This window comes from Pantherophis guttatus, chromosome 4, assembly GCF_059756535.1.
Source record: "Pantherophis guttatus breed Tessera chromosome 4, ASM5975653v1, whole genome shotgun sequence".
Taxonomy (NCBI): Eukaryota; Metazoa; Chordata; class Lepidosauria; order Squamata; family Colubridae; genus Pantherophis; species Pantherophis guttatus.
This window is the reverse complement of record NC_142066.1, coordinates 88,433,108-88,450,343: the sequence shown is the minus strand read 5'-3', so window position 1 is coordinate 88,450,343 and position 17,236 is coordinate 88,433,108. Positions and strand designations below refer to the sequence as shown.

The following is a 17,236-nucleotide window of genomic DNA, read 5'->3' as shown; positions in this document are numbered from 1 at the left end:
TAGTTTCAATGGCCAGGTTGCGATATTTCATGATTTTTTCCAGTTCTTTTTCTTCGACTCTGTCATCTCCTGGTACTATGATGTCAATAAATTGTACATTCAGTTTTTGATAACTATGATATCTGGCGTGTTGTGTTCCAAATGATGATCCGTCTATATCTGAAAGTCCCACAAGATCTTCACCTTCTCATTTTCTATAACTTTTTCCACTTTATGTTCCCATGACTTTTTGGATACAGATAAATCGTATTTTTTACATAATGACCAGTGGATTAATTTAGCAACTCGGTCGTGTCTAGCTTTGTAATCAGTTTGTGTGGTTTTGCTGCATTCACGTATTAAATGCAAAACAGTTTCAATTTTGTTGTTGCAAAGTCGGCAGTTTGGATTGTTGGTGGATTTTTGTATCTTTGCTTTCATGGCATTAGTTTGTAGTGCTTGTTCTTGAGCAGCCAGTATTAAACCTTCCGTTTCTTTCTTGATGATTCCCATCTTAAGCCATGCCCGTGTAAAGTTGCCATCACGTTTTCCTTCAATGTTTTTCAAGTGCTGTTCATGCAGAGCTTTGGTTTTTCCATCCATTTAATCTGTCATCCAGTTGTTTTTCTTTATATTCTACCTTTGTTTCTGTTGCTTTTATAATGTTCTCTATTTTCACAGCCTGCAGCAATTTTTCTGTACTTTGGTTCACATAATAATTATAATCATTATAATAATAATAATTATAATTATAATATACTATATCATACTGCACTGCACTGGACTACACTATACTATACTACCTTCCAAGAATCATGCTTTGGGTTAATGTGAAATGGAAGCTTTCAAATTAAATTTCATAGGCAAGACAAATGTCTTTTTTATCCCTTTGTGTGTGTTTATATGTATATTTTGTGTTCGTATATGTATGTATGTGGATATGTATAATATATGTATATGTGTGTATATTTCTCTTTTGTACTTCTGCCTTTCTTTTATAGCTCTTTCATAACTTTCTGCATTATGGAATTCTTGACATAATGGTATTTCACTAGAATGAAAAATGTTGTATCCGAAAAGCCATTGCATTGTATATTCTTTCATTTGCTCTAACATTTAGTTCTAGTGATACTCAACAATACTGATAAATTGTGGATGCATAAATAAGATAAATAAGAACACATTTCATTGATTTAAGATAATGACATAGTACTTCAAATCATAGTATGATTTTTCATTTTAATGAATGATAAATGAGATTTGGTGCTGGTGTAGAATCTGGATTCTTTCTAAATGGCTTTTTAAATGTGTTCGTCAATGGTTTTCTAAATTTTGAAATAGTATTTAAATGATTATCATGTTTCCCTGAAAATACGACCCACCCTGAAAATAAGCCCTAGTGAAGGGGGCAGGCATGGCCAGCACAGGAGGTAGCCCTTCCCTTCCCCGGTCACTTCATGGCTGCCGGGCCCCTTGATCATGGCCCATGGATCAGCTGATCCAGCGAAGGCTGGAAGTTCTGTCTCTCTGGGTGCCTGGAGAGGTTTCCAGCGCACTCTTGCTAGCCCCATCCCTTCCTATGGTGCCAGGCAACCTCATAGCCTCTCTCCTCCACAGCTCACCTTGTGGCTATGGAGCAGGCAATGAGCACGGTTTGTGCTCCGCCAGACCTGGATCTCGGATGTTGCTCAGGCTGCAGGAAAATTCCCCCCCCCCCATCTCCAGCCTGTACTCACAGGAAAATCCCCCCATCACGGTTTGATTTTGTTTGAGATGCAGGAGAAGGAGAAAGATTGGAAGCAGGCAGGGCGAGGAAAACTCTTTCAGAAAGTGATCTCCAAATGGGGGTGGATTTTCCTGCCAATCCTCCTTTCAAAGGGCAGCCTTGCAGAAGCACATCCAAACTGCTTCCTCCATGGCTTTGAAGCCTCTAACCTTGCAATCCTGCAAGGGGGACGTTTGCTCCAAAGCTACAGCAGAGCATTGCACTGGGAGGCCCTCACGGGTAAGATTGAGTTGCATGTCTTGCTCCAGTGAGAGGGATGCAGGCTGGGGGCTTGGGAGCCAGGGAAGGTGAGGTTTTGGGGTGCAAAGGAAGAAGGGGCGATCTTCCCTTCCTTCCTCGGTCCTGCTGCAGAGCCGCCATGGAGCTTGCTCAGGGCAGCGCAACTGCTGGTAAAGAGGGTCCTGGCAAGCCGGTGGCAGGGGAGGTACTCCAGAGGTTGTAGATCTGGGCTCAGTTGCCTCATGCCAGGCAGGAGCAGCCCAGGAGGGCTGCTGGGAGCAAGGCAGTCAAGAGGGCAAAGAGCCCCTGTGAGGACAGCAGTAGCAGGTGCAGCAGGCCCAGCAGCCGGGTAGAGGAGCCAATTCTGATAGGCCACATGGCTTTCTGCCTCATCGTAGCAGCAGCCCTGAGCAACACCCAAGATCCAGGCCTGGCAGAGTGCAAACTATGCTTGCCGCCTGCTCCATAGCCACAAAGTGAGCTGCGGAAGAGAGCGGCCCTCAGCTGCGAGGTTCCCTGGCACCGTGAGAAGGGATGGGGCAAGCAAGAATGCACCAGAAACATCACCAGGCACCCAGAGAGACAGAACTCCCAGCTCTTGCTGGATCAGCTCATCCGCGGGCCACAATTAAGGGGCCTAGCAGCCATGAGATGACCATGCTTGCGGCCTCCTGCACCTTAAAAAAATTAAGATACCTCCAAAATGAAGCCCTAGCCATTTTCGGGGGGGGGGTGTCAAAAAAAAATAAGACCCAATCTTATTTTCGGGGGAACATGGTAGATATTCAAAGTATAATATATTTCTGTTAAAACAATAACAATTCATTAGAACTTTAAAAATTGAAATTGATTGTAAGCCAAATTGCACCATACTATATTGCAACAAGATATACAAGATGGTGGATTTATTAATATTTATTCTGAAGGCCAGAGAAGAAGAAATGACCAAAAAAGTAAATAAGTTGGAGGAACAGCTGATGCAGTTACAAGAGAATTATAAAAAAAGATTGGCACATGAAGAAAGTTGGAATGGTGATGAAGTAAGTTGGAAAACATATTGGTGTTTCTAATTTTTCACTATGTTTTTATATTTAGTTTTATTGCAGTCCCATGCAACAGTTTGCTCATTATATATTCTTTGTTTGTTAATTTGTTTGATTGCTATATTTGCTCATCTCGACAACTCTCTGGGTGAGATATATCATAAAGTGTAAAAACAAATTAAAAGCATTTAAATAATACAAACTAAATATATATAAAATCACCAAGTGTATCTATTGCCATGGATATTATTATTATTATTATTATTATTATTATTATTATTATTATTATTATTATTATTATTATTATTATTATTAAAATTTCTATACCGCCCTTCTCCTTTCAGACTCAGGGCGGTGAACAGCCAAAATAAAACATTTATACATAAAGTACGATTAAAAATAGATTTAAAATAATTAAATTTGGCCCATAGTTTAAAATTTATCAATTTAAAATCCATATCAAAATTTAAAATCAACCATAAAATCATAAAATCAAGAGAGACCGGCTAACTGAAAGAGATGAGTTTTTAGGGCCCGACGAAAAGTCCGGAGGTCGGAGATCACTCGTATCTCTGGGGGTAGGTTGTTCCAAAGGGTAGGTGCCACCACAGAGAAGGCTCTCCTCCTGGGGGTCGCCAGCCGGCATTGTCTAGTCGACAGCACTCTGAGGAGGCCCTCTCTGTGGGAGCGAACTGGCCGGTGGGAGGCTATTGGTGGCAGAAGGTGGTCCCGTAAGTACCCTGGCCCTAAGTCATGGAGCGCTTTAAAGGTGATCACCAACACCTTGAAGCGCACCCGGAAGTCCACCGGAAGCCAATGCAGCTCGCGCAGGAGAGGAGTCACATGGGAGCGCCCCGTCGCTCCCATAATCCCCCGCGCAGCCGCATTCTGCACCAGTTGGAGCCTCCGGGTGTACCCCAAGGGAAGCCCCATGTAGAGAGTGTTACAATAGTCCAGACGAGAGATGACAAGTGCTTGAGTGACTGTGCGTAGGGAGTCCTGATCCAGAAAGGGGCGCAACTGGCATATCAGGCGAACCTGATAAAAAGCCCCCCTGGCCATGGCTGTCATATGCCCTTCTAAAGACAGCCGTGCGTCCAGGAGGACGCCCAAGTTGCGGGCCCTTTCTGTGGGGGCCAGTGATTCGCCCCCAATAACCAGCGATGGCATCAGCTGGCTATACCGGGACGCCGGCAGCCACAGCCACTCAGTCTTGGAAGGGTTGAGTCGAAGCCTGTTTCTCCCCATCCAGACCCGCACGGCCTCCAGGTACTGGGACATCACTTCCAAGGCATCGTTGGGATGGTCTGGGGTGGAGGTGTACAGCTGAGTATCATCAGTGTACTGATGGAACTCCACCCCAAAACCACGGATGATCTCACCCAGTGGCTTCACATAAATGTTGAACAGGAGGGGCGAGAGGACCGACCCTTGTGGCACCCCACAAACAAGGCGCCTCGGGGTCGACCGCTGCCCCCCTGTCAACACGGATTGCGACCGGTCGGAGAGATAGGAGGAGAACCACCGCAAAACGGTGCCCCCCACTCCCAGTCCCTCCAGCCAGCGCAACATGATACCATGGTCGATGGTATCAAAAGGCACTGAGAGGTCTAACAGGACCAGGATAGAGGAATAACCCCTATCCCGAGCCCTCCAGAGATCATCCACCAACGCGACCAATGCCGTTTCCGTGCTGTACCCAGGTCTGAAGCCGGACTGGAGCGGATCCAAATAGACAGCTTCATCCAGGTACTGTGGAAGCTGTCGCGCCACCACACTCTCAACAACCTTTGCAATAAAGCGAAGGTTGGAGACTGGACGATAGTTAGCCAAAACAGCCGGATCCAGGGATGGCTTCTTGAGGAGAGGCCTCACCACTGCCTCTTTCAAGACGGCCGGCAGGACACCCTCACTCAAAGAAGCGTTGATAATTCCCTGGAGCCAGCCTCGTGTAACCTCCTGGGAAGCCAGCACCAACCAGGAGGGACACGGGTCCAATAAACATGTGGTGGCGTTCAGTCGTCCCAAGATCCTGTCCACGTCCTCGGGAGCCCCAGGATCGAACTCCTCCCAGATAACACTCTCAAGGCCTGCCTCAGTCATCTCGTCTGAACTAACCTAGTCAGCGGCCAAGTCTTCCCGAATCTGAGTTATTTTATCATCCAGATACTGTACAAAATTCTCAGCTCGGCCCTGCAAAGGGTCCTCCCGCGCTCCCAGATGGAGAAGGGAGCAGGTCACCCTGAACAGGGCGGCTGGGCGGTTATCTGATGATGCGATAAGAGCGGCAAAATAGCTAGATTTTGCCGCTTTTATCGCCACTAGGTAGGTCTTACTATGAGACCTTACCAGTGTCAAGTCGGATTCGGAACGGCTGGCCCTCCAACCGCTCTCTGGGCGTCTTTTCCGGCGCTTCATCTCTCTCAGCTCCTCGGAGAACCAAGGAGCTAAGTGAGTTCGGTGCCGGGTCAGAGGCTGCAAAGGCATGACCCGGTCCAAAGCCCCGGCAGCCGCACTATCCCAGGCGGCCACCAGGTCATCAGCCGAGTCGTGAGCTAGAGTTTCAGGAAATGGCCCAAGCTCCATCTGGAACCTATCAGGATCCATCAGGCGCCTGGGGCGGAACCACCTGGTTGGCTCCGCCTCCCTGCGATGGGGTGCGGCGGTCAGAAAGTCAAGTCGAAGGAGCGAGTGGTCAGACCATGACAAGGGTTCAGTATCTATATCCCCTATATCAAGGCCACTCAACCACTGATCAGAGACAAAAACTAAGTCCAGAGTGTGTCCCCCCCATGTGAGTAGGGCCGTGAATTACTTGGGTCAGGTCCATGGCCGTCATGGAAGCCATGAACTCCCGAGCTACCTCAGAAGTTTCACCAATGGATGGCAGGTTGAAATCCCCCATGACCACAAGTCTGGGGGTATCAGCCGCCACCTCAGCTATAACATTGAGGAGTTCGGGCAGGGTCGTCGCCACGTGGCAGGGAGCCAGGTGATCAACAGACCCATCTGCACCCCACGACCCCACTTCACGAAAAGGGACTCACATCCGGCTATCTGAGGCACAGTGGTCTCCCTCGGATCAAGACTCTCTCTTATAATGACTGCCACCCCCCCGCCCCTGCCCTGAGCTCTCGGCTGATGAAATGCATGGAAGCCTGATGGGCACATCTCCACGAGGGGAACCCCCCCCTCATGGCCCAACCAGGTCTCCGTGATACCTGCCAGGTCCGCTCCCCCCTCCTGAATAAGATCACAAATGAGGGGGGCTTTATTTACTACGGACCTGGCATTACACAACATCAGCCGGAGACTCGGGCCCTGAGACTCTAATCAGCCTGAGGAACGGGAAGAGCTAAGGGGACCGGGGCACGCAATCGCTCGGAGATAGCGAGCACGTGCCCCCACCACATGATACGCCCCCCCCTGTTTCCGCCATACCTGCCCCTCCCACTCAGCGTATTGATGGAGAAGCCCTCAGTAGAGGGCATTCTAACAGTCCCCTTTCCCCCAGAGTCCGTACCCACTATGGCACCATTAACAGCCGGACTGGCCATCTCCCATGGGTTCTCCCCCAAATCGACACAACCCCCCCACCCCTTATTTACACTAAGCCCCTCCACACCCGGCTCCACACCTCCCAGTTCGTGCCCCTGTGCCAAGCCTGACCTATCACCCTCCCTCCCCACCCCCCTCCCCAACCCCCTTAAAAATTTACACAAAGACAATTTTAAAAAACCCCTCAGCCCTGTCTTTGCGGCATGCCACCTCTCGGGATTCCAAAATCCATCATCGAGGTAGGCCCTCGATAACGTGAAGGGCCAAGCCTGCGAGAGGGGGGAATTTCACAGACCAAGACGCTCCGCTGCTGTGTACATCTTGCCGCAGGGATGGGGTGACCATCCCCTAAAGGGTCCATACAGAAAAGTCCGAGGGAGAACATAAAAAGACAGGAGCCACAAAAGGATTCAAGACCCAGTCCGCTGTTCTCTCACAACAGAGGCCAAGTCTGTCTCCAGGTCGACACAGTCCAATACAACCAAGAAATGGTTTAGTACACTTAGATGCCCAGGTCTGTGCATACAACCAAATTCATGGCCTTACAAAAAGGTCAACAGGGTAGATCATACTGATGTTTGAAGGAGAATGTTCCAGGAGGCAGGTGCTACAGAGAAGGCGCATCTCCTAGTTCCTGCCAGCCAATATTTTTTAGCTGGTGGTACCCGTAACATACCTAACCTGCCGGATTGAGTTGGATGGGTGGAAATAACTGGAAGGAGATGCTCCCTTGGGTATTCCAGCCCAAATCAATGAAGGACTTTAAAGGTGATAACCAGCTCTTGAATTGCATCTAAAAGTACAGTGCTCACATAGCAGTGATATTACATGTGTTGAAACAGAATTGACGCTGTATTGACACTGCCTCATTTAGCTGTAATCATTATACTATTATTTGTCATTCTTGACACAGTGATAATAAAACAGGTGAGGAACTTCACTTCTATTTTGAATCAGTGTAAGTTACAGCATTCTTTTTTCTTTTTTAAATTAGTTTAATTGTCAAATTTTAGCAAAATAGTTTTTATATATTGTTTCAATATCTCAGAAACAACTAGCCTTAGATGCCTGGTGTTATATGCAGGAAGTGCTAGAGTTTGAAGATTAACTTATTTGATTTAGTTTTCCTTTAAATGGATGAGAACAGTTACTCAAATCTTAAATCCAATTAATTTTATGCCTACTAACTTGTACCCGGTATGGATATTAACACTCCCTCATTCTTGTTCTTCCAAGTAATAATAAACAGCTTCATCCATTACACTACAGCTTCATCTATTACAAAATAACTTTATGCTAAGACAAAAAGAGCAGTATCTCATCCTTTATTATTATAGCATTGTGTTTTTTCTGAGACAAAATGGAAGTCAGAATTTACATCCTGACCACTCACATCATTACAAGAAAATCTTGCATGTTTTAACAGGTTTTAAGGATATGTTTTATAGATATGAGAGAAAGTTAATTTTCAGATATGGCACTGAAATATTTTTTAGATTTTAGCAAGAAATTGCAGATGAAATATTATATTATTGTGTAGAGCACAGTTGTATTAAACAATTTCTGTTGTATTAAACAGAAAAAATGTTTTAATAAATTTTGTCCTTTTGTATTCCTTAGGAAAAAATAGCAGAACTTCAGGTAAGAATGACTTCACAAATACATCATTTTTAATGTAGCAATGTCAGTGAAGCATTTTCCTCTAAGGCTTACAATAATAAAAAATAACAGGAAGATTAAATTTTGCTGTTAAAACTTTCATGTGGCTGTTTTGCTGAAGAGTGTGTATGTATTGTATTTCAGACTCAGTTAGCCCAAAAGACAACACTGGTTAATGATTCAAAGTTGAAAGAACAGGAGTTCAGAGAACAGGTAAAAAACTACTCTCGGGAGAAATTCAGTTTTAGCTCTAAAATTCATATACATTTGTAAGGATAATTTCAAAATAAAGTTTGATCAAATGCTACATAATGCTAATTGTTTTCTCACCCCTACCTCTTTCTGTTGCTTTCCTGTGTAGCTTTCAAATTCTACCTATTAACTCCATTAAACTAAAGTTCAGATCACAAATGTTCATGTTTCAATTATGAATTCTACTTAGGAAAAAAGAAAACACTTCCCCCCCAAAATTACACTTCACTGCTTTTAATTAAATATGTGAAACCGACTTAATGAAGTTATGCTTCCATTAATGCTTGTATAAATTAGCGCAAGTAATGCACATTGGCATGATATCAGATTTGAAAGGCATGTGTGTGTGTATGTGTGTGCATGTGTGTGTCTGCCTTTCAAATACATATATAAAAATAGTGAATATTATATATATATATAAAATACCCACTATTTTAACATTAAGGAATACTGCTGTGGTTGTTTTTAAGGTTTCCGCTATTTCGTAACTTATTCTTATTCTAAACCAAGATCATTAATCTTGGTTACTGATTATTGTACTTCCTGACTCACTCTATTTTTAGATTCACACACTACAAGATAAGTTGAAAAATTATGAGAAGGCTGTATATGTCACAACAGTTAAAACACCTTATAGAGGTGAGTAATTGTCTTGACACTGAAAAATAGAATATAAAAGTTAAGGAAATATTTGGAAGTGTAATTTAAATTGCAATTCTATGCAAGTTATCTGGGAATTAAACTGAGAATAAATGATTGGAGTATTGTTAAAACAATAGATAGTTTATGTAGCAGGTAATTTATATGTAGATTTTCTGTTTCAATAGGAGAAAGTCATTTAAACATTTTTAATAATAGGAATACAAATATTTGTAGCCCTTTTGACCAGTAATTTTACAGTAGGCTTTTTATAGAATCCCCAAAATATGTATATACCAAAAGATATTAAAGAAACTTAGTAACTTACATTTAGTGATTTAAACAATTTGTAGAAATATTGCAAATAGTTATGTTGCCATAGATTTCTGAAGAATGTGAATATATATATAAATCTGTGCTCTGTAAGAGCAGAAACCTACTTTCATTGCTATTTTGTATGCAGTTAATGTATGTGTATTCCTTATTTGAGAAAATATTGGGGTTGTTACTAACACATGTGTTTGTTTATTAAATTTCTATGCTGCCCATTTCTCCTACAAGGTGACTCTGGGTGGCTTATAAATTATAGAAACAAGTGAAAAGATTACTATGAGCCAACATTAATATTTTATTAAAAACTGCACTAAACCCTGGCCTTCAAGAGCCAAGAGACGGATGGGACCTCCAATGGGGAGTGTCCCCATCAGGTTCCAGGCCAACCAGCAAAGCCAGATTTTTATACTCTTCAAGAAGGCCAAATGGAGGGGGCAATTATTACCTCCTGTGGAATAATATTCTAGAGGAATGGGGTCACAGCAGAAAAAGTTATTTGATCCCACCTGCTTCAATTCCTTAGCTGACGAGATCTGTAGTAGATCTCTTCTGCTGGCATGAGTGAAGCAAGCTTGTCCCATCAGGGAGAGATGGCTCCTCAGATACCCTGGATCTATGCCATCCATGTATGGCTTTAAAGATAATGACCAGCATCTTGAATTGGATCTGGAAGCAAACTGGCAATTAGTGCAGCTGGTGCAGTAATGATATTATATGTGCAGCTCTAGAAGCTTCCAGGTCTGTGTGCACAGCTGCATTCTTCACCAGCTGCAGATTCCAAATATTCTTCAAGAGTAGCCCCATGTAGGGCATGTTGCAATAATCCAGCCAAGAAATTACTGGGGCATGAGTGACCATGTGCAGGCCCCAGGATCCAGGTAAGAGCACAACTGGTGCACAACACAAAGTTATGCAAAGGCCTCCGAGCCAGGGGTGAAATCTAAATTTTTTTGCTACCGGTTCTGTGGGCGTGGCTTAATTAGTGGGTGGGGCTTGGTGGTAAGGTGACTGGGAGGGCATGGCTTGTTGGTCAGGTGGGCGTGCCCAAGTCAATGTCACTTCTTTGCCCTTTTTTAACCTACAAAACACAACACAACACAACTGGCTCACCCACAATATAAAAACAGCTGTGCTAGACCCAAAATGGCCCCTGCAATAAGCAGGAACCTCACACAGCCACAAAAAGCCCAAAAAACCAACTTTCACACTTTACACACACAAAATTCCACATACAGCTTTGTGAGATTTTGTCTGTTTGTGTAGTTAGAGTGAAACACTACAGAAACACACTAAATCTCAGAAAGCTGCACAAATATTATTTTATTTTAATTTATTTTTATATAAAAGCAGCTAAATTTAAAACTTCCTAAGCTTTAAATGGCTAGGTCTAAAACAAGAACAACTAAAAAAAATCCCAATTAACTATTTTTTTAAACCTCCCAAAGGAGAAAAAAAACTTACCCAATAGAACAGGGGTCTCCAACCTTGGCAACTTTAAGACTTATAGACTTCAACTCCCAGAATTCCTCAGCCAGCTTGCTTTGCTGGCTGAGGAATTCTGGGAGTTGAAGTCCACAACTCCCTGACTGCTTGATTGCAGGCAGAGAGATTCAGTTGCTTGCTGATGCAATGGATTGCAGGGATTACAGCAAGGTGTTGCGACCAGCAGCTAAGGTAAGCAAACTGAGTGGGGGAGGGAGAGGGATTTTTGCTACCAATTAGCAGGCAACTCAGCTGGGATCGTCAGAGCCATTTAAAAGGAAAAAAAGGCTCTGATGATCGCGCGGCTCAGCTGGGCATGGGGGGTGGGGACAGGGATTTTTGCTACCAGTTCTCTGAACTGCCCACCACCATCGCTACCTACTCGCCCAAGCCGGTCTGAACCGGGAGTATTTCACCCCTGCTCCGAGCCATGATTAACATCTGCTCTTTAAGCGGGTGGAGCCACAAGATCTGTCTGGAGTAGTCTCATGCTGAATTGATGATGATAAACCACCAGATCCAGATGTCCTGTGCACCCACAGCCATTCCATCTTATTGGGGTTCAACTGAAGCCTGTTGTTCCCCATCCAGACCCTTAGAGCTTCCAGGCACTAAGAAAGGGCAGTCACAGCATTGCTTAGATCACCAGGGATGGAGATGTAGAACTGTGTACCATCAGAATACTGATCATATCTCATTCCAGGATGCCAAATGATCTCACCCAGCAATTTCATGTAGATGTTAAAAAAGAGCAGAGAAAGTACTGTGCCCTGTGGCACCCCAGAAAGGAATGGTGAAAGGCTGGACATCTTGCTCCCTACTAATACTGATTGGATTACATAACAGAATGGTTTCTGCCATTTAAATGTCATGTACTTAAATAACATAAATTAATATATATTTTAATATTACAGATTTCATGGTATTAAATGTGTATGTGTACTTTAATATTAAATTATGACTTCAATTTTATCTTTGTTGGAAAATTAATATATTAATTCAAAAAGAATTTAATTAATTTTAAAATTAATGTAATATGAACGTGCCTAATAAAATGAGAGCCTTAGAAGCATTAGAACAGTATCAGAAATAAAATATTTTCTTTACTACTACACAACATTTCATAATATAATTCCCATAGTTACGAGATTAGATAAAATTGAAATGAGGCTCTTTTCAAACAATCTCTGTTAAAAAGCATGGATAATAAATTTGCCTCTGTGATAGCATGGCAAAGAATAGACGTAGAAAGCTTGTATGGGGAGTCTGCCTGATTCCTTAATTTTATACAGAAGAAATTAGCAGTTAATTATGAAGAACCTGTTTTGTTTGCTGTCCCTCCCAAACTTTCAGGCCTGATATAGGCCTTATATCTAAGGCCTTTTAACATTCCTCTAATATTTAAAGTAAGCTCTTCTATTGATTACTTGAAATGTTTGCCAGGTGCAAAGAATATATATGAATAAATGGTTAGAATCTACCTGTTAAGAAAGAAAGTAACACAAGTGCTTTATGTGAAGATTGAAATATTCTGTGGATGCTTACCACAAGAATAAAGGTAGTAAATTAGGGGTCTATGACAATTAGCCATGGCCAACTTGTCCCAGCCATCTCGCTACAGGACAACTCATTGTGCGACAACAGTTACACTAATACCAAAGAAATGGTAGAATAGAATCATTAAAGAAAAGATGCAAAAGGAAAGACAGAATGAAATGTAAATGGCACAAATTAAAATATTTATTTATTTTATTTATTATTTATTATTTGGATTTATATGCCGTCCTATCTCCGAAAGGACTCAGGGTGGCTCACAACAATAAAACACACAAAGTTCAATTGTTTAAAAAAATACCCAATAAAACTATAAAAACCATTAAAATCCCCTCTAAAACCCCTTCAGTCCAAGCCGGCCAGGCGAAATAGCCATGTTTTAAGGCCACGGCGGAAAGAGCGAAGGTCAGGGGCCACCCGGAGCCCCAGGAGGAGCTGATTCCACAGGGTAGGTGCGCCCACAGAGAAGGCCCGCTCCCTAGGGGTCGCCAGCCGACATTGTCTGGCTGACAGCACCCTAAGGAGGCCCTCCCTGTGGGAATGCACCGGGCAATGGGGAGCTGTCGCTGGCCGCAGATAGTCTGCCAAATAACCCGGGCCTAAGCCATGTAGGGCTTTATAGGTGATTACCAGCACCTTGAATCTCACCCGGAGGGCAACTGGTAGCCAATGCAGGTCCTGCAGGAGGGGTGTAACATGAGAGTGTCGGGACACTCCCATCACTACCCGCGTGGCCGCATTCTGCACCAGCTAAAATTTTAAAATAAATTTTATTTATTTTAAAAAATTAAATAGAATTGTTAAATAGTCACACAGGTTGTTGTCCTGTGGCAAATTGGCTATGGCGAGTTGTTCTGCAGTGAGTTGGCTGCAGCAAGTTGGCTATGGCAAGTTGTTCCATTCCCATAAATTAGAGCCTTCCTCGATTCAAAACTACAAATTCAAAATATTTTGTAAAAAAATTACCAAAGTAATTTCTGTAATTTCTTAATAGGTTTGTAGTAACAGATATCAGTTTAAAGTCCAACTTTTCTTCTATGCAGATGGGAATCTTTGTCATTCAGATGTGTCTGTTTTTGGTGAACCAACTGAGTTTGAGTACTTGAGGAAGGTGATTTTCGAATATATGATGGGCCGTGAAACAAAGGTATGCTTCATATTTAAGAGCACCTGAGTAATGATGTCAATAGTGATAATGGTTAGATAATGGTTGCAATATTATGATGCCATCACAAGAGGAGCCCAAAAATGACATATTTGGGTAGAGGAAGGATGATGGGCAGAATGAACTTTCAAACAAGCCTTAGGAAGGAGATACATGTTCTATCCAATGGTTTCTGAGAAGATATCATTGGCAAAATTATCTTATTTATTTAAGCAGTCTACAACATTAATGTATTAATTACTATATAAAACACTTACAAAAGCTGTAAAAATAAGCAGTTAAGATAGCACAGTCTTAAATCTTGGCCCGGTAGCAAACTAGTAGTCATAGCAATTCCCTCAAGTGAGGCAATAAGTACAGTGCAGTGGCATTTGCAAGAAACTACAGTGATATCAAACTGACATAGGTGGTGGTATCCCACAAATGCTGAATTACATATTTATATCACAAAATAAACCATGGTATGTGCATGAGGTATGAAGTATGCAAGTCACTGTATTTGTGCAATATCATGAGATATGTGTGATCATTCCTCACCCCAGCCTATATGCAGATAGCTTTGGACAGACGCTATAAGCCTGTGATAGCGAACCTATGGCACGCGTGCTGGAAGTGGCACGCAGAGCCATCTTTCTGGGCACGCGGAACCATCGCCTGTTGCTCTTCCAGGTTCCGGCATGGCAGCCAGGTAGCATTCATGTGCACCTGAGTGCCCAAAACCGGAAGATCAGCTGCCCATTGCGCATGCGCGGTCCAGGAAGATGATCTTCCTGTTTCAGGAATGTGCATGTGCATCGGCCACTTGGTTTCTGGTGCCCATGCGCATACAATGACTGGCAATGGCCGGCGCGCTGTCTCCGGCGCTCCTCCTATGCAGTTCTGCTGCCCCAGAAGAGCAGCAACAGCAGCAACTGCAGGGGGAAATGCAAGAGCGACTGGCCTGCTTGGGCACTCAGGGGAGTAGGGCTGCACTTTTGGTCTGCAAGGCGTGGCCAAGAGGAAGAGGAGGAGGTGGCACCGCCGCCGTGTAATGTAAGAGTGCCTGGTGGGGTTGGGAGCCAGGCTGACGGGCAAGCCAGCTTGCAGTCCCCGAGAGGGACTGGGCGGCAAGCCCACACATTGGCGCTCACGTGTTGGGCAGCAGATTGTGTCTCCACTGATGTAGCAGGGCAAAAGCGTGCAGCCCCCACTTGGATGTTGCTGGGCTGCACTTTTGGCTTGCAAGGTGCGGCCAGGAAGAGGCACCGCTGCTGCCATGTAAGGTAAAAGCACCAAGGCTGAGAGGACAAAGTTGGAAGAAGCAGTCTTGGGGGGTCTTTACTGCCACCGCTGCTGCCGTGAAACATATGGGCATCTCCCCAGTTGCCTCACTGTGGGTGTCAGACGAGAGGCGGGCAGCAGCCAAAGACGCGTGTGTGAGCGATCAGGGAGCTCCTCTCCTGTCACAAGGATGTTGGGAGGGTTGGAAGTATGTACTTCCCCACTCCTATGGTGGGGGAATTGATGAGCCAAATGTTTTTCCAAGGGAAAAGACGGGAGGGCTAGAGGGGGAGCAGGAAACTGATCCAAACTCTCTCCCTTCTCCCTTCTTTCTCCCAACCCCACCAACCACTCTTAGTTTACCTCTAGTGAGGCAGGATAAACACTTGGAGCTGGATCAGTTCACAAAACCCAGTTTTAGCCAATGGCTCAGATCAGCAACTTCGCTTGAGGAGGGGAAAGGATCGAAGGAAGAAATCTGGAGCTCTGGCAGTTTGTTACTCTGTTAAACATTTTTCCAAACTCGAAAGCAACTCAAGGGCAGGCTTCGAAAATCTTTTCAAAATTATCTCAACTGTTCGCAGGCAGCCCACTCTTAAGAGAATGACCAAGCCTTCCAGGGGACGTGATGTTCACACCAGAAGCGTGTCCTCTTTAAATAAGCAAACGTTATCCCTTCTTCCAGACCCCCCTGCATACTCTTTGCTTGAGGAGGGGAAAAACATTTAACAGAATAATAGACTGCCAGAGCTCCAACTTTCTTCCCTTGATCCTAGTGAAGCAGGATAAACGTTCAGGGCTGGATCGGTTCACACAACCCAGTTTCAGCCAATGGCTCAGAGCAGCTGCTTCACTTGAGGAGGAGGGGAAAGGATTGAGGGAAGAAAGCCAGAGCTGGTCAGGGCAAAGGATCGGTGCGGCGCGAACTCCATGGTGCTGATCAAGTTTCTTGAAACTCCGCGGCTTTGTTTAGCCGCTTCCAGCCCCGGAGAGGCAGGAGGAACAGAGGGGCTTCCTTCGGAGGCGAGGAGAGGGTGTGCGACCCCCTCACTGCAACGAAATGTGAGCCCCGAGGATTCGGAGAGCAAGAAGAAGGCCGCGTATAAGTGGCCCCAAAGCCAATGATGCTGCGGTTTTGACCGGCACGGGGAGGCAGGACAGAACGTGAAAGGAGAAGAAAGGAGAAGAAGAAGAAAGAGAGACTGATTTGAGAATTGCAGGGCTGTACAGCGACTGGAGAGAACAGCGGCAGCCCAGATAGGAAAGAGAAGGAAGTTTTTATTTACAAAGTCTTTGGCGATCTCACTGCTGAGAAATTGGAGAGAAACGGAAGGGCAAGTGAATTGGACTAAATATCAGTGACTTTTGGAGTGAGTGAAAACTTCTAGCTGAGATAAGGACTCAGCTAAAACTCAGTGGATTAAGGAACAATATATAGAGATTATTACTATAAAACCAAGGATGATTTGTGGGTGAATATCTATTCTCCGAACCCCCCCTTCCCCACTAGGAACTTACCGTGACAGTGAGCCCTTTTCCTGTTTATAATAATTAGTTGGACAAACGGAAACAAGAGCGGGGATTAAAGAAGCTCTCCTTTTTTCTTTGAAGACTTAATCAACTCTTAGTACAAGTGTATATATTAATCATGATCCAATAGTTTGAGCATTTAATTATTTACTTAGATTTATTTATTACTTAACATAAATTGATATAATAATTTGCATATATAGTCATATAGATTTTACTTGTGTATCGTGATAGGAATGAAATAAGGGAGAAAGTGGACTGATTGTGTATATCTAAACAGACTTCATAATAATATTTAATATTTAATAATAATAATACATAATAATAGTAGTGTATGATAATTTGGAAAAGTTTTCTTTGTCTAGCAAACATGTCAACCACAGTAACCTCCACCAAAATAATTAAAAAGCACATACCCTCTACAGCGGCATCCTCACCAACCACAACGCCTCCAGGTCTAAGAAAATCAGCTGAAAATTTACCAACAGCAGAGAAACCAATCACAATGCAAGGAATGCAGACAATGTTCCAAAATATTCAAGAGCTAATTGAAAAGAACCAAGAAGCTACATCTAAAAATTTCGAGGATCTGAAAACAGAGATGAGTGAATTACGAGGAGAGATGAAACAAATCAAAGAGACACTGGGAGAGATGAGATCAACTCTGATGAAACATGAGGAGAGATTGACTGAGGTTGAAAAAACTACGAAAAGAGTTGAAACTCAAATAGACATTTGTGAAAGGAGATGTGCCCAAGCAATCGGGAAACTCGAAGA

At 43.8% G+C, this 17,236-nt stretch overlaps 1 protein-coding gene across 13 annotated transcripts in view; it reads left to right on the top strand.

The window, feature by feature from the left end:
- The window catches only part of GOLGA4 (golgin A4), a 268,354-nt gene that overhangs the window by 226,342 nt on the left and 24,776 nt on the right, over positions 1-17,236 (top strand). For 11 of the 13 annotated variants that reach the window (XR_015733921.1, XM_060686081.2, XM_034421341.3 and 8 more), the window contains 5 exons: positions 2,911-3,024; positions 8,206-8,226; positions 8,389-8,457; positions 9,060-9,135; positions 13,548-13,651. Coding sequence is in view for 11 of the 13 variants with exons in the window: in XM_060686081.2 (XP_060542064.1) it covers positions 2,911-3,024; positions 8,206-8,226; positions 8,389-8,457; positions 9,060-9,135; positions 13,548-13,651 (384 nt within the window). In the remaining 2 variants the exon portion in view is untranslated. Of the gene's footprint in view, positions 1-2,910; positions 3,025-7,498; positions 7,536-8,205; positions 8,227-8,388; positions 8,458-9,059; positions 9,136-13,547; positions 13,652-17,236 lie in introns of those variants that run through there. The other 2 variants (XR_015733922.1, XM_087892452.1) reach the window with 2 other exon arrangements.